General features: G+C 48.7%; 2 protein-coding genes across 3 annotated transcripts in view; one reads left to right on the forward strand and one right to left on the reverse strand.

The window, feature by feature from the left end:
- Lpcat (lysophosphatidylcholine acyltransferase) overlaps positions 1 to 10,407 on the reverse strand; it is a 118,847-nt gene extending 108,440 nt beyond the window's left edge. For both annotated transcript variants that reach the window (XM_077686187.1, XM_077686186.1), the window contains exon 1: positions 10,129 to 10,407. In XM_077686187.1, coding sequence (XP_077542313.1) covers positions 10,129 to 10,216 — 88 coding nt within the window. In that variant the 5' untranslated portion in view covers positions 10,217 to 10,407. The remainder of the gene's footprint in view (positions 1 to 10,128) is intronic.
- Positions 10,408 to 10,486: 79 nt separating this feature from the next.
- The window catches only part of LOC144155008 (uncharacterized), a 71,373-nt gene continuing 64,045 nt past the window's right edge, over positions 10,487 to 17,814 (forward strand). Inside the window, exon 1 of the mRNA XM_077686191.1 lies at positions 10,487 to 10,675. Coding sequence (XP_077542317.1) covers positions 10,529 to 10,675 — 147 coding nt within the window. The 5' untranslated portion in view covers positions 10,487 to 10,528. The remainder of the gene's footprint in view (positions 10,676 to 17,814) is intronic.

The raw sequence follows: 17,814 nt of genomic DNA on the forward strand, positions 1-17,814 counted from the left end.
AAACAGCTCTGCTAGCTGTTAAAACGTTGGCTGCAAGTTCATTCCCTAGCAGTGGACAGAAGCAAAGGCGGTCTGACCCATTGCATGTCTGACCTGCAGTGCATACGCGTGTGCACGTGGCAACGGGCACACACTAAGAAATACTGATGTGATCATTTTGAGTGTACTCGCTTTTCGTAAGCCCCGACGGAGGATACCTGCTGGGAGACCTGGGGAAGCAATGCGGCGCTAAATTCGCGCATGCAGCGTACTGGATACAGCGTACTCGATACAACGTGTCTCTTCCTCAACGATAGCAACGACGAGTATGAACAAATTTACCTCTGCATTAGCACAACTCGGTTTCAGTTTGCTTTAGCAGACTGTAGCAGTACATTTCTGCGTAGACACGCACGTTTCGTGCACTGCAATTTTTATCTATAGCTGCGCTGACCGTCGATTCCGCCGGAGAATTGAATAAGCCCGATACGGCAGTAAAACCAAACTGCGACCCGCCGGCTGAAATTCGAAAAGGTAGCGAGAACGGGTGAAGCTTGGGAGAGGATAGTGCTAAACACCGAAGCAATAACTGGACAAAAAGGCGTTTCTACAGTACGGGTCTTAGACAAATTTCGGCCACCTGCTAGGCGTTTCAGCGTTTCGCCTGGACCATGAATACAGCCGCTGCTGGCAGGAATCAAACCAACAGCTCGGTTCATGTCCATTACGAATGTGTGTCAAACTATCATAACAGCAACTTTCCCTTTTGTTCGCGGAATTTGTAGTATTTGTGGTGGAGACGAAATACGAAAACTCCCACGCGTGCGAAATGTCGGCGCGGTGGTCGTAGTTAAGATGCACACTCCCAGCGCCGCAAGCCACATGTTTGAATTTGTGACTGCTACGTTCGCAGTGAGTACTTGAGAGATCCTGCAAACTACAGCAAAAGCAACGGGTGGGACTAGCTGACAACTACTCCGGTTCGCTGGTGGGGTGTAGGGAAGCAACAACACACTGTGAAATAAGCGTCGATCAGCTCTCATCGCACGTTCCAGTCTACGCTTACGGTTCGTGTCGAGCATCTTCACACGATGCCGAGGTTCCCACGGTGCGCGCCATCTATCTTCTACGCGTGATAGGCGTAATCACACGCGCCTCACTCTCGCGAAGAGTGCGCCCCTTTTTGAACCCTCAAACGGGCCTTCCGATTTTTCGTTCCGGGGCTGCAGGACAGAACACGACAACAGCAATGCAACACCCGCACGTTGGACTTGCGCGGAACAAACGAAGAAGTAAAAAATTCACGACGGGATCGAGAAATCGGCGCTGCTTATTCAAAAGCACGGGTGCCGCCACCGAGTTTGAAAGATAAACACATTACGTTCTGTATGCATGAAACCAGCTCGTTGTTGAAAACTAACTGTCTCGTTAGAAAAGCGCTAAAATTTCAAAATAAATTCCCTAATTAGGTCAGAGTATGTAGCAATAAAGGTATGTCATAATATTTTAAAGGGATACGAGAGTATTCAAATTTTCTGTTCGAATAAGTTTTTGAGAAGTGCCTTCCCGTACAGAAAATTTGACTGTCAGCAAAAAAAAAATGAAGTAAAAGAGGAAAACGGAAAGAGGCAGCCGAGGCAAGGCAAGACGTCGACGCCGCCAGGCCCTTCCCATAGTCTATGCCAATTCTCGTGATCCATACCGACCACTCAAAGTGCATATCTTTGTTTTCTTTCTTTCCTACCACTCCAGAATTCCCATTTTCATAGAAGAAAAAAAAAGACAGACGAACCACTTCCTTACGCCATCCTTGGCGTAGGAGTAGTTCGTCCTTTCATTCCTAATTATAGGCTCAAGGCATAGCGAGGGCCTCGGTTCTGAAAGTCTTGGTGCAACAGGTAGGATACGAGGGTTTCAGGCCAGCCACGCTTTAATCACGGCACCAGGGGTCAAAAAGAAGGTCCCCTTCGCCCTGACGTTGCCTACCATTCCTAAACGCACGGCACACTTACAATGGATAAATACACGGCTCCTGCTGCTCAAACAACACAGCACCGGACGTGTTATCCAAAGATTGTGAGTTCAAATCCCCCCAAGAGCGCGCTTTTTCCTCAATATTCTTTCTTGCCATTTTTATATAGTCATTTTCACACAAAAACAGACTTCCCCATCTCCCGGCATTCTCGGCTGTTGGCTTGCCTTTGTGTCCCCATATATGTCGCCATCAGTCTGCGCCCACTGCAGGACGAAAGCTTGCTCATGGACTTCCGACTGCTCCTCTACTACGCTGTAAGACTTCATTCTTTGCCCCAAAATCTCCTTTATGTCAATCCTCCATCCAGTTTGATCAGTCTTGTCGTACTTTTAGCCCCGACTGTCGACAACCATTCTGTTACCCTGGAGGTCGAGCGGTTGTCAGTTATCAGCATTACAGTCCGCAGCCCAACTGCATTTTTCCTGCTTTAATTTGGGCTAGGATGTCTTCACCCAAGTCTGCTCCCTCTTTCAAGAAGCTCGTTTTCTTTCCACTGTTAATTAAATCGGAGTGCTTGCCGAAGGTACCCCAGCCCATATTATTATGCGCCTGATCAACTGACAGTCGTTTAGGTCGGCACTGACAACCTGCCCAGCCAAGATAGTTACATTCTTCAACTTCTTCTATATAGTATTCCCCGCTTGCACCACGTCTACTTAACATTACTTTCCATTTATTCACAATTATCTTTATCCCTACGACTAAGATTTCCGAGTACGGTACGGGAAACATTCGTTGCAGGCCTTCTCCCGATTCACTGAACAACGTGATGCCCTATCCGCAAATCGCGAGTAGCTCACATGTCGTCTATTTACTCGTGCCCTGATTTCCCCCGATCAAGCTTCCTATTCACCCCTTCAATACATGCTGCTAATAATTTCGGTGAGATGGTTCCCCCTTCCTGATAGGAACTTTCCGTTCTTCTAATGGAGGTGTATCGCACCCGTATACACTCGTTGCACACGTCCTCAAAGAGCACGTCTCCTCTATTCCCCGGTCTCCCAATGCTTCCAACCCTGCGGCGGGTGTCTACTCAATTGAACAGTTTTTCGTAGTCTGTAAATGCCGCAGCATATACAAAATAACATAACAAGTGTAAAAGGGCTCATAATACTTCACAGCCAGCCCACACAATGGCCTATGCGGCTACCTGTTTTTGTTTTCATCCGTAGCTAACTTGCAACTTTTTTACCCTCGAAACTTTTTCTCAAGTGGCAACACAAGTCATAAAACCCTTAGCCGATGTACGCACGCATTACTGTACGCAACATGAGGCGTTCGAGACATAGTTGGTACGCTACAGGCACAAAAAAAAAAAAAAAAACCGCCCCATAAAACCGACACGAAATGAAGACATATGACGACATGGACCCCCGAGGCCGTGCGCAGAATCGGTATCCGCACCAGAAATGCCGGACAGTTCTTGGACGGAACTGGATCAAAATTAGTACTTACAGACGGGACAGGCACTCTTGTGACCAACACATGAGTGGCAGCGAGTTGTATTTTATAAAATAGTGAAGCATTAAACGATGTTGAATTTCAATTTTTATTATTAAATGTTTATTTTCAGCGAACTTATGTTTTTTTGTTTTTTTTTTTCGCTGCTGTTTAGAGAGACATTGCAGTCATCCACGGGGCTAGTCGTTCACGTTACTCCTCAGGAGTGCTACCTTTACGCGGCTACTCACATATGTGCGATATTCGGAGACTGCCTTGTTCAAAAAGAGACGAAGCGATCAAAGTCAGACTCTCCGAAGCATGAAGACATAGATGAGGTCATTAACTTGCGGCGGAAAAGCTACAGCACTGCGCCGCGCGCTGTCGACATTTGAACGCTTCGTTCTGGTTTTCTTTTTTCTTTTTTCTTTTTTTTGTCGTCTGCGACGTCAAGGAGGGCACGGTTCGGAAGCTTCCTAAAGCAGCTCGGCCGTAAAAAGCGCGCAGTAAGATCCGCGTTGTTTCTTGCGCATATGCACCATCCATGGCACTTCTCAGGCTTCTTCTTTAAACACAAACACAGCGCTCGACCTTTTAGCTCGTTGTAAAAATACACGAAACGATAAGAGTGTGCGTCCGAAGAAACATACACGCGCTTCCCCGCGTGGAGGCGTCTGCTGTGAAGCAAAGGTCAATACTCATCTCACTCCTCCTCTGACAGGAATGAATAGAAGGTTAAACGGTTATTTTCAAGGTTTCCTTTAATATGATGACGGCACCGCATGCGCGACGCTTTTGCAAGCAGCCTCATGCAAAAGAGCTGACCACTCGCTCCACCTAAAGTCCTCATCACAATCCAGCATCGTCCTCGCCACCGGCGACATCACCCCCAGCCCTTAGCGCCGAATGTCGTGGGCCCTCGGTCTATCGACCTTATGCATTAGGGGCGCCCGGTTTGGCGAGTACGACGTTCGGAGGCGGTGGCGCGCGTCTCGAGGGTCCGCTCTGCTTTGGCTCCGCACGCAATTTCCGTTGCGTGTCGCATACTGACCACACTGCGGCGGGCACGGCGAGCCGGCGGGAAACAAAGCACGCGTGTTGGGCGGTGCGTCGTTCCGACGGACGAGGAAAGGACCGTTACACTGCGACCTTCAACGGGGCGCAGTGTTCCCGTTCTGCGTGCGCCTCTTAAGCGTGCGCCGGCGCAAGGAAACGAGAGCCGAGCAAGGAGGAAGCGACAGTAAAAAAAGCCGCGCTAAGGGCAGCCGCTGCACCGGACGAGTCTGGCAGGTGACCTCGCACCGGCGCGTCACCCAGTGCAGGTCGGCGGATGCACCCAGCAAAAAGCGGCCGCGACCCGGACGCGATATAAGAGCGAGAGAGGCGCCTTGCCGGCTCACCCCGCCCGCTCCTGCACCTCGGAAGTGCATGCGACGATGCGCAACTGCTTCTTGAAGTGACTACGAATCTTGGGAGCCGAGACGCATTAAATTCAAAGCCACCTGGACTCTGAGGTGTGCAGTAGCGGAGGCCTGCTGCGGTGATTCAATTGCCAGCTGTGCTTGCTTGCAACGGGGACCTGGGTTCGACTCCTGGCCGAGGTGGCTGTTTTTCCGGTGGTGAGGAAAACGCCGCCCGTGTGTGTACCCGCACGCCGGAGTCCTCCACTACACTGGCGCGCCTCACAGCCCAGGTGTAGGTTGCTTCATCGCGCGTAACCCAAATTTGAACTTGCAGCCGCAGTGAGGGGCCACGGATAATTACGACACCCCCCTAGGCTCTCCAAAGGGCACCTAGTTTCATAACCACAACCGGTCCTTCCACTCGTCGGCGTCGAAGCAAAAGTGCATGGCCCGTGCTCCCGTAGTCTTTCGATGATAGGCTTTCATAGAGACTTACGAAACACCGGAAAACGCGTACGGCTAATGTTTCTACACGGATTCCTCGTATTAAAAGCGTCAGATTTTATAGCAAAACACCAGCTGAAAATTTTCGCGGATAGTTTTACAAAGAGGGAATCCTCGTTTTCCCTATACTGCAAAACTGCTTCGGTAATTCAGCCTCAGGATAAATTTCCAAGGACTGGAGTCGTACGAAGAAAGAAACCACCTCACGAAAACACGCGTGCGTGGGAACCGAAGCCCATTGCCACGCGTGCACAACTCCCTGTCTGGTCGCGCACGGCATTAAACACGTCTTGGGAAATGCTACACGTACTTCGTGCAAAGAAGCGCTAATAGAAATAGGCTTTCGCAGTGGAAGAGCGAACATAACTGTCATTCCATTGCGCGCGATGGAGACGCGCGCATCGAGACTGCAATTGTACGCACATGTGTAACATAGACCTGACAGAGAATTGCTCTCCCGTGTGCGTGTTTTAGACGATGGCTAATAAATCTTTCAGCCCAACCACGCCTCGCGCACGCCAGAGCGGTTCGGAGCAGCCGGTTGGACGTAGTATCTTCTCCGTGGTGACAGCCCAGTGAAAAACACTGCGGCGCCTACCTTGCTGACGAAGAGCTGAATGCACGCGCCACGCAGATGCACGGCGTATCGCCCGCCACTCTGCCGCGCATGTGAGAATGGGAAACGCTTCAGGCTTTAGCGAAATGATTGTCGAGTTGACATTATAGCTCAACGCGCTAGTTCTTCACTATACCGAATTACCTAGCTAGCAATCTCAGCGGCAAATCACTTGTTTTCACAAATGCAGTTGTACGGCAAAGAAGGTGCGGATGAGCATGATGCTGTTGACGAAAAGGTTAAGAAGGAAACGCTTAAATGCCTCCTCGAATAAGAATGAGCGAGTGTTGAAGTTTCTTCCGTGTAATCGCGATTGCAAACGCCACCATGCGCGCGCCTAATGACTTAACTTCAGCGGCGACCAACCGAAAAATCATATATATATATATATATATATATATATATATATATATATATATATATATATATATATATATATATATATATAACACATAAATAAGGGTTGGCAGCCAAGAAAACCTCGGAAAGAAAAGGGGAGGTTGTGGAAGGTCATTGAAACAGATAAAGAATTTGGAAAGAAAGAAAGAAAGCGGAGAAAAAATGCCCGCCGGGTGGGATCCGAACCCACGACCGCCAGCATATGCGTCTGGTGCGATGACCACTACGCTACCGGCGGGGCTGTTTCCCCTCTACTTTCTCGGGTATTTATGTTTGCTTCCTGAGCTTGGGGGTGGTAAACAAACATAAATACCCAATAAAGTGGAGGGGAAACAGCCCCGCCGGTAGTGTAGTGGTAGGGTTGCCACCTGCCCGGTTTGGGACCGGCCCGGCCGGTTTTTTAAACAGCGGGCCGGTTGCCGGTCCATACTTAAAACCGCCGTCATTGTCCGGTTTTTTGGCCCTCGTGCCGTGATTATGTCCGTTTTAGCAAGACGATAAATATGTGTCGGCAAGCTGTGCAGAGTGAAGCACATACAGAGCAATAACCAAGCTGTCAATCACTTTCAGTACAAGCGTTATGTTGATTTCTCTCTAAGACGCTACAATAAATGGCACTGCATGTCAAAAACGTGGCGTCTGTTTTTCAACACAAATTAAACATTCTATATACCACGTCCCCCCCCCCCCCCCCTCCCGAAGGGCCGGTTTTTATTTTTTTTTTCTGGTAAAGGTGGCAACCGTACGTAGTGGTCATCGCACCATACGCATATTCTGGAGGTCGTGGGTTCGGGTCCCACCCGGCGGGCATTTTGTCTCCACTTTCTTTCTCTTTCAAAATTCTTTATCTGTTTCAATCACCTACCGCACTCTCCCCTTTGCTTTCCGAGCCATTCTTGGCTGCTAACCCTCATTGATTGCTGTCTTAATTCAACAAGCCCCTCATTTCCCATTCTGATTCACTATATATATATATATATATATATATATATATATATATATATATATATATATATATATATATATATATATATATATATATATATGCATTTTTTGTCTCCACGGGTGATAACATTTACGTTTGAAGCAGTAAGAGGCCGTACACTACGAGTAAGAAGTACAAAAGCCCTAACGCTTGCTCTCCACCAGACGATCGAGCTCCTATAGGGGGCTCGTAAAATGCTGAATTGTGTATATTAAACGCACCTTGAAAGATATTGTTTAAGCACTACACATCACACAGGCCGCCAGGGCAGGAAAGACGTGCCGCGCTGTATGCGTTACCTGCAGTTAGTGAATATTTGTTTATTTCGCCGTTTTTCAACGCTGATAGATGTCTATATTTAGTGGAACATCCGGTATCACTCAATTGACTTCCCCCAAGCACAGTTTCACCCACAAGTTTGTAATCCCTTTAAAACAAAGAAACAAAGACTGGGGAGTATTTGAATGGCGATTTTTTTTATTAGAATTGAATACGAGCATTAAAAAATAACAGGCTTCGAATATCACATGGATTAACGAATAGATGTTTCCCTGTATTACTGCCAGCACAAGAAATGTCGTCTGTGGCCGCACAAAGCACGAACAGGGCGCAACATGCAACCTCCGTAAAATGCGCTCTCCAGATTTGCCAATGTGTCGCTAAGTTTTGAAGCAACAGCATGTTTAGCGCTTAGTGCCACACTGAATACTCGTAGTAGGTTCGAATGTTCCACGATATCGAATATCAAACTCTCTGATCGCTCACAGATCGAGAGAATGAAGGAGGAGCCGTTGCATCGGGAACCCGGGACCTCGGGTTCCCCCTTTGAAGTCCATTTTTCTGCTTCCCTTCCCGAATATTTTCCTTCTTTTACTCTTTAATAAACGCATTTTCATCCATCCATCCGTCGGATCGAATACTGCCAACTACCCAACTTGTATATACGAAATTTTGAATATTTGCACCCCCTTGAAAGATTTAATAATAACGTTTGAAATGACAAGAAAGCACAGAATGCAAATGTACACTACAAGATATTGTAACTGAATTTAAACCAGGCAAAAATATACAGCCATATCATGGGGCCGGCGCTATAGGAAGCTAAGCTCGCGACGGCCTCATCATGTCAGGCGAACAAAGATGCCCGCTAGCAGCTGCATAACGTTCTTTGACGCGAAACTGGAGACAAAGAGATCACACCGGCGGCGCAACAGCTATCAATGCAAATGAGCAGCAATGAGATTTTGGACCAAATCCACAAAAGGCAAAGATAATGGCTGCTCGCAGAAGCCAGCTGCTCGCCAGCTGCGGAAATCAAGACAAGAGTGCAACGGAATAAGAAAGTGAATTTTTTTCTGCGCAAAATGTGACCTTCTTCATATTCTAATGTATTCCATACAGCATGTTTTATGCTAATAGATATCGCGTTTATTGCGTAACAAAATACGCTACACCGTAGCGTCACCGGGCTACGTTAAATACTGATGGTATACGAGAGCTGGTGGAAATGTCTTTCCACGAGCCACCAAGCGCGCAATCTAAACTATGCGATTCCCTTGTGGTCTACGCTTCACAAGCATCTGGAAAGCAGTTGAATGAGCTGCAACTGTCGCCTCATTTAATATTCCCCATAGCTCACCATTTCCTTATCATGCCTACATAACAGCGAAATTTGTGCCAGTTCGGTGCATTCGTGTCATGGCAACACAGTAAAACCCAATCAACCTCAATTCCGGTACACAATAACGAATCAGGAATAAACGTTCGATAGTACAAAAAAAAAAAAAAAAAAGACGCAGGAAAAAAAAAGAAACGCGTTGTTCACTTTTATCGCCTCCGAGAGTTTGTTTTGACGGTATTCTACAGTAATCTTTGCTGCCTGATAAGAACCAAAAATAAATATAAAGGAAGTTTCACACAGAACTTCCTTCATATGATGTTATGAGGCTGAACTGGCATGCAAGAGTTTGCATAAACACGGCAGCAGTACACAGAAAAATCGCATACTTCACCTTACAAAACATCTCGGCAAACTTATCCGCATTCACCTTAGGTTAAACGTTTTTCCTCTCTCCTTTAGTACATGTCTTTTTCTCGACACAATTACCCGTCACCGTTACTGCAATCATTACAAGTGACACTGCGACTGTGTGACAGTTACGACGACCGTGCTCTCATTTCGCTGACGGAAACAACGGGCCAACATTGGCGTACACATATGCGCGCTTCGGAGTAAATGTTGACAATCAGATTTCGGAGGATGGAGAGTATTTATATACGGCCCTATCTGTGAACGCCAGGGGTTATACACAGCGGCAACTTCGACCCCAGACGACAGGTCTCGTTATAACGGTACTCAGAGTGCGTTAAAAAATATTGAAAAAGACAGTCAAAGAACTAACGACCAGAACGATTTGGGCTCCGAATGCGATTCTCGCTGTCAACGGCCTGATGCACAACACATGAGCACTTCGATCTCCCGGGAATCTGCCCCAGTATTATCTCCCCGTCAGAAATGCGTTTCGACCCGTTCCCTCCCATTACGTGGCCGAGGCCAACGTCGACAGCGGGCACGCAACAAGCTCCTAAGAATGTGACAGTGACAGTCTCACCCACGGGGTTTTTCCAGGCTAAACTTTTTTTTTTTCTCTCTCACTCGAAAATTCTCCGATCAGCGCGCAGCCCAAACTCCGCAAAGGAACGAAAAATGCGCTTCGCTATTCCCCATCTAGTCCGCTCTACCCCCCCATCACACATGGTCACTGACCTGGCAAAATCTTGGCGTCCCCCAGGGGAAATTTCGAAGCGTCGAAGATGGGACGCTTGGCCGCTGGTGGTCTCTCAGCTTCGTTCATGGTGCCAGCGACGCCGAATCAGCGCTTGAATTACGTCGATGCTGGCGTCTCCCGCTGCTCCGCCAGTGACAGTTGTGTGAGGGAGCTTTGAACGCGCGAGAGGTGAACGCCGTCGCTCTTCTAGGACAAGGTTACTACGCGGAAGATCAGCGACGGCTGAGCCACAACTGGCGCGCAGCTACTGCCGCCACACTCTGCCGACCGCCATTCTCGTTTTGGCGCTGACCGGCACCCGAACGCTCCTGGCGCCATCTCGCCGCGCCGCTACCAGTCAGTGCTGTCGGTGTCGTCGAGCAGCGTGGTGAAGCCAGCATGACAGGCGCGAGGCGCAGGTCCAAGCATGGAAAGCGGAATATCGCCAACAAGGAGAACGAAGGCGCTAATTGCCTTCCGTTCGGGGGCAAAGTCCAACTCGCACGGCGGCGGAAACCGGACGGATGGCTGGTAATTATTCTCGAGGTGAGTAACGAGCTGCCAAACTCACTTTGGTTGACCGTTTACTGCCCTTTGACTTTTCTCTCTGCCAATCGCTCTTCCTTCATTCAGAACTTTACGCGTGGCGTTGCTGCCAAAACAAGAAAAAAATGCAATGCTAAATTATTGCTGTGGATTACTGGAGACGGTAGCACGGCATCTCAACCCATCAAAAACGTTATCTAAAAGCTCATGATTAATGCGGAGTTGCGTAACCGCTCTAAATTCCTCAAGTGCATTTTTATATGTGACCTACTTCCCATCGTTAGTGTATTTTTTTAGCGTGCGGCGCCTGTGTCCTCGTAAGAGAGTCTTTGGTTTCATTTGTGCGGGGGTTGCAACCGAATCCCGCCTGTTGTTGAGCGCGAAGTTTTCCGTCTCCATGGCAACCGCCACCGCTCAGTGCGCTTTTTAGCAGCGACGCGCGTGGAATAAGATTGTGCTGGTCGTGTGGAATCTTGCCTTTCGCGCGAATGTATTTTCTGTATAGAAGAAGGTACGCTGTCTTCGCTCTACGCTTAACGTGCCGCCTGTCCTTACTCTGCCTTGTTCTTCTTTTTTCGCCGTACATATCTGGGACAGCGAAAGAAAAGGGCTCTGGCAAATATAAATTGGTGTTCCGGGAGGGAGGGGGGGATACTCGGACGTCGGGTTCTACTTCGCGAAACTGCGTCTTGCTTACTTTCCAAGCGGCTATCCCGTCTATTGCACTATTTGCCCAGAGCATCGCGGGCCCCGTTCAACTTACGCACTATACTGATCGAACATGTATACCTCGGCAACAAAGGAAACAGCGAAGACGGCCGTCTTACGTAAAGCTTCGTATACGGTACACGCGAGCGCCTTTTTGAAATCGAAACCGTCCGCACTTGCGCTTTCTTTTTGTTGCCTATCTCCTTGCGCCAGGAAGAAGAGAGATAGGCTTACTCCTGTAGCGGGAGAAGCGTGCTCCGTCGCAGCCGGCCTCGGGTTTTGTTTTCTCTCTCTAATGCTAGCCTTCGAACGGCGGTAAATTCTACAAATGGCGTGGGGAATGAAACGTAATGGTTGGCAATTAGTACAATGCGCGTGTGTACCTTTCTTCGCGGTCACAGCTGTGGGCGGTTTGTGTTATCGGTCGGGGATGAGGGCGCCTGGAAGGGCGCAACGCTCGCTGGTTTTTCGCTAACGGACTGCCACCTTCATCACATGCTCTGTTTCAGACGCATTGTAGATTTAAATTGTGTTGTGACAACAAGAGTTTGCGGGCAGTGGAATGGGGCAGGGGAGCTTTTGTTTTCACTTTTCCTTTGTTGCGCAGTGTGCACGAAAGCCTACGCGCCTCATTCTTGATGCGCTTCGGCTGTTCGTGTTTTTCTTAGGTGCCCGTAACCATGATGCATCGTATTCAAAGTGTATTTCCCTGTTGCTTATATTCGACACCGATTTTTTATGACAAGGATACCAGAAGTACACACGTGCCGTTCGTACCGGCAGGTAATATATTATTTATTCAAGGTGAGGTTGACATAATTATTTTCCAAAAATGTAGCCAGGTGGAGGATTGATTACCAAAATACACTGACTTTTTATTCCAACGTTTAGGAGGCAGGTTTATGGGGCGCACTTCAAGCCAGTCAGTGCTTAGAGCCTGCCTACTTTCAGGAACAGGTGCAGCTTTCCGGCTCATCGCAATTCTTTCACTAGGGATTACTGTGTAGTTATTCAGCGGAATGTAAAATATTTTCGCATATCTAATATTGTGGGCGAAAGCTTCCTTTGGGCGCAGTCTCACGTTTAGCGCATTACGCGACCAGGCTCGAGAGCCATGAAAACTATCCCATTGAAATGTACGGGAAGTAAATTTTGTCAACAAATTACATAAAAAATATCCAGAGTCCTGGAAAGTCTTTTGTAGTGGTCATGTCCAAGTCGACCCCTTGCTCTATGCGAAGTGTCACTTTCTTGCAATGGTTTTACAAGGTTCCTAAGAGGTCGGAATTTTGAGCGAAAAAGCTGAGGATTTATTGATTGATTGTAGGGTTCAACGCGCCGACGCAACGCAGGCGATGAGGGGCGCCGTATGGAGGGCTCCTGATTGATTTTGACCACGTGGGGATCTTTACCGTGCGCGGAAATCTCGTACACACGGGCGTTTTTGCTTATCGCCTCCATCAGAAAAGCGAAGCTGAGGATGTCATGGAACGCGGTCGTATAGTTAGATCTACACGAGGTCATCGGTAAACTTTGCCGTGGAGTTCGCGTGATAGCGAATCCAAGCGCAGTAGAAGCGTAGAAAGGATAACCTCTCTCTCTCTCTCTCTCTCTCTCTCTCTCTCTCTCTCTCTCTCTCTCTCTCTCTCTCTCTCTCTCTCTCTCTCTCTCTCTCTCTCTCTGCGCTGGGAGGGGACCATCTGTGGTGAAGTTCGCGTCGGCGTTTCTAATGCAAGGCACACGACAGCCCCAGACCAACTGGAGCGCGCTACTTTCTTATACCCGACCAATGAAGATCATACTAAACTGGCATTCGTCTTCCCACTTGATACGCCCTTTTTATCGGCTCGGTGCTGACCCCTGTGGCTACAGGAATTGTTGTTTACCTGGCCAGCAGGAGTGCATTCCGGTCAAAATCTGGACGACTATTTCGCCATGACACGGCCCCAGGCAGCTGAATGCGACCTACCGGTACTGCCCGCGTAGTGGGTTTTAGTATGGGGCGAATTCCGCCGGAAATTTATATTTTCATATTTATATTATTTGCGTTACTATGGGGGTCTCAGTTTCCGTACGATGGAAAAAACGCCTGGGACAGATGGAATAACCGATATATGCTCGGAGCCACAGCAGGTATCAGTCGCCAGAGGCGCACAGGACCGCCCTAGTGAGCCCAGCAAGCATCGCGACGACGTGCACTGCAGGAACTTTGGTCGCGGGACGTCGTGGGTGTCGAGAAGTTCAGGGCACACTGATTAGTACTAAACATCTTGTCATGCATATATGCCAACCAATAACCTACGCCACCACCGCGATGCCTGTTGCAGAGCTGCGGTGTTCGAAGCGTCGGCGTCATGGGAGGAGAAAGGGCAGTGTACAGGGAAAAACACACTGGTCATCGTTGGCGCGCGTGTTGCACAACCAGCGCTGGAGTGCTGAAAGTGACCAAGTCACGCGACGCCGCAGGCTTTATACAACGCGTATTGCTCTGCTTCACCAAATTCACATGAATGACCAATCACTGTGACCACGCGTGCGCAGAGTGAGTCAAGGACAAGGTCCAGCATACATGATCTCACTCGAGCTACGGGGTCTGAGCTGGGACGTCACGCAGTGCCCACGTTTCGCATAGCGTGACGTCATGGCGCACGTAAATTTTTATCGCTGTTCTGGCCAGCATCATTCGTAAGCGTTGCCCTTTGGACGCTGAGACGGGTCAGTCATAAAGATGCACCGAGGCTAAAGTAGACCTATAGGGAACTTTGTGTGGCATTGTCGAGCGAAAAGAGAACACGCGCCATGTGAAAGGTTGGAGACAATGGGCGCTAGCTCGGCGAACGAGAGGCTGCGCACAGCAGGGCATCTCCGGGCTTGGGGGTTACGATGGCGACGCCTCGTTAGCTGCTGCGTGGCTGCTGTAAAGCGGCCAAGACCGTCGCCGGAAGCCGCAGGATGCGCCTAGGGCTGTCGATGGCGAGGGCTGCAGCTGGCTAGCTGGTCAGGTCAGGTCTGTGAAAACGGCACTGAATGGAGGTATCATTCACCCAGGCAGTCATACATTTCTGAGAAAGGCAGCAGTAGTGCGACTTCAAAGAGCAAGAATATCGTAATGCAACGCTGGCGTCGTGAAATGAGCGTCGACTTACAACTACGCGGCCGATTCGGGGGAGCAGCTACACGTATGCCCCTGAACAGCCTCAGTTCGAAGCAGTCCAAAATGACAAATAAATGAGGCCTACAGTCCGCAGAGGCGTGTCCGTTGCCACCACTCCACGGTACGATGAGGCAGCGGTTAGCGCCGCAGAGAAAGCAATGAACAATCCAGCAGGGCTAGACACAGAGGTGCTGCAGGTCCGTGTTTGTGCTTTCTCCGTTCCCCGACTCCGGCACGTGGTTCTAAGCTTGGCCCCGCATCGAATGCTAAGAAAACCTGTCTGCCTGGCATCCAGGCTATAGTATACGGCTCAGGGCGGCCGGCTGGCCACGGAATTCCGGATAAACGCGAACCTGCGCAGTTCTGTATTGACGAGCGGTAAACATCGGGGCAACCAGAGGAGACACTCGGCACCGCCGGAAATGCCGAGACAGTGCACAGTCTTTACCTACCGCCTGCGAGATTCCAGTACAACCTTAAAGGAGTCCTGAAAGGCGTTTTGAGCTCACTAAATGAACAAGTGCAATCGCTAGATTGGGTGGTCAACGTCATCTGTCCAAAGTATGACCCTTTTGCGTGGGTCCGATTCACCATAACGCGCCTGAATGGCTAATCATTACAACCAAACAGACAAAGCAAGTCAATGCATAGGACTTTAAAATGTGGTCAGTGCTGAGACGTTACGCAGCGCAAGCATGACGCTTTGCATTGCCTAATGCCATGTGCACAGAGGAAATGAAGTTTTGAGGACACAGCTGATGTCGAAACTTGTTATTCAAATTTGTTCCCTCGGACACAGCGATTGGTCATTCATGTGTGCTGTGTCATAGAGGGCCCAAAGAAATTTTTAAAAGTGTAGCGATATGCTGCTGCAGAACGCAGCTTCTCTAAATAACTATGTGGGTCTCCTTCGTCGCACTCCTGAAATGACGAATGGCGATGCAGGCCTTGGCATCACTATTCGTCGTAAAGGCGCACCATACATGGTTTACGTGTGACGTATACGTTGGCATTTGCCCGTTGCGTCGGCACAATCGTCGCAGTCAAGGCTGCAGGTTGGGCTCGTTGGTTCCCACTTGAATAGATTTCACTGGAAAAAACAAGAGAAGGACGAAGAAAGATGCACACAGGGCGCTCGCTGGACCTTCTAACCTCACACGGTGAGCGTCCTGCGTCCTTCTCTTATTTTTCGCGCATAGCCGACGCAAACAGCCCCAACCGAAAGAACAGTGATTGGGAGTAAAAAAATCGACTGATTGATTGATTGATTGATTGATTGATTGATTGATTGATTGATTGAATGATTTATTGATTGATTGATTGATCGTTTTATTTATTGACTGATTGATTGATTGATTGATTGATTGATTGATTGATTGATTGATTGATTGATTGATTGATTGATTGATTGATTGATTGATTGATTGATTGATAATTTTCTGCTTCATTGATGGATTCTGTACTGTGCTAGTTTAGCTGATATCGGCAAAAAGCAACAAGAACGCCCCTTCCCACTACGTAAGGTGGACGCTAAAGAACACCAGGTGGTTTATAAAATTTAAATTAGTTTTGTACCTACATCCTCGTGGTCATTCTGTGGCTTCGGCTGGTACAAGACCAAGTTTTAGTCAAATTAAATGCGTACCCAAAGGAAATTTGTGGTGTCCTGGGCTCACATGAGGGAAGGGCGGGGAGATGGAGGGAATTTACTGAACAGTAGATTCTAATTCCCTCCCTACCCCCTACCGCCTAGAAGGAAAGCAGGAACCACTATGGTCCCCACTGATACCGGGTCACTAAATGTTGGTAGAGAAGACGTAGAGGGGGTAATGTTGGAGTATAAGGGCGGCAGGAGAGAGAGAGAGAGAGAGAGAGAGAGAGAGAGAGAGAGAGAGAGAGAGAGAGAGAGAGAGAGAGAGAGAGAGAGAGAGAGAGAGAGAGAGAGAGAGAGAGAGAGAGAGAGAGAGAGAGAGAGAGAGAGAGTTTAATAGAGCAAACGGTGGTCGTTGAGCCGTCACTCGGTGGAGTGGGTTCACCTTAGTCCAGGAATAGAATTAGAAGAAAGGGGGAAAAGAAAAGGTAACAGAACAAAAAAAGGAGAAATGCAGGTGTCGTGGCACCGCTCAAATCAACACGTTAGACCGGTACTGTGCGGGAAAGCCAGAAAATTTTCCAAAGTGAGTGATCGAATACTCCTACCTCTAGGCGGAGACAGAAGACTCGTGGCTCAGGAATCCTGAAGCATTGGACCTGTAAAAGATAATGCTGTTCACTGCATAATGGACACACACCAAATACATTCTCCTCTAGAATTTATTGTACGCTTTTGTAATAACCCCGACTCTTTTGCGGTTCGCAACGCCGCCTATTTCTGGCAGCCCTTTGTGACTTCGTCCGTTTCCTCGTGCGGCGTTGCTTGGCTAGCGTGTTCCCCTGCAGATCTGTGAGAAACTTCCAGGACAGCGAGCAAAATCCTCGATGCCGCGTGTGGCTCTTCGTCAGGCTGTCGTGTAACACCTCAGAGAATTCAGCGAGCACCTGCATGTTTAAATCGACGCGCCAGTGTGGCCAAAAGCACGGCACTGCAGCATTCACGTGAACCATCCCGCAAGTGGTACAGATCCGCCCGCGTCAGAAATATAACGTGGTCGTCCACGGCAGGGCTTGTCGCAGCGCTTGCATGCCTTCAAATGGTTTCCCCGCGCGCCGTCACAAACTGTCATGCTGACGACTGACTCTCACTGCTCTCACTGTGCTTTAACATCGTCTGAGGCAAAAAACACAAGAAAAGAAAAAAACACTTCGCCTTCCCCGGTGTGCGAAATGCAGAATGCGTATTTAGCGTTCGGGGATAGTGACTGGAAAGCTATTATTCAGTGAGCACACTTTTCCTGTCACTGCAAGACGCTGATGCTCTCGCGGAAGTTTCGCACCATGCTGGCGACGCGCTGGTGACTGTCAGTCAGCTTACTGCTGCTTGCAGTATTATTTCCTAGCCAAGGGCGTCCGCAGAACTTTTTGCAAGGGGGGGAATCCATTAGGGGGGGGGGGGGGTACGGTTGGATAGCACCAAAAAGGCGCTATTTGGGGTTACAAAAAGTACAAACATCGAATTAGAACCAGACTTGGAGGATATACATTGGATTTTATTACCGAACAAAGAAATAAAGTTAACAAAAAATGCGAAAAGTTACTGTCACTTTGTAAAGAAGAGTGGCCAGTCTCGCTGCGTGAGGGTTCTCGACTCACGCCAACTGATCACCAGCACACAGTACAA

The sequence above is a fragment of the Haemaphysalis longicornis genome, unplaced genomic scaffold, assembly GCF_048455015.1.
Source record: "Haemaphysalis longicornis isolate Haplotype H1 unplaced genomic scaffold, Haemaphysalis longicornis Haplotype H1 scaffold_1, whole genome shotgun sequence".
In the NCBI taxonomy this organism is placed as follows: domain Eukaryota; kingdom Metazoa; phylum Arthropoda; class Arachnida; order Ixodida; family Ixodidae; genus Haemaphysalis; species Haemaphysalis longicornis.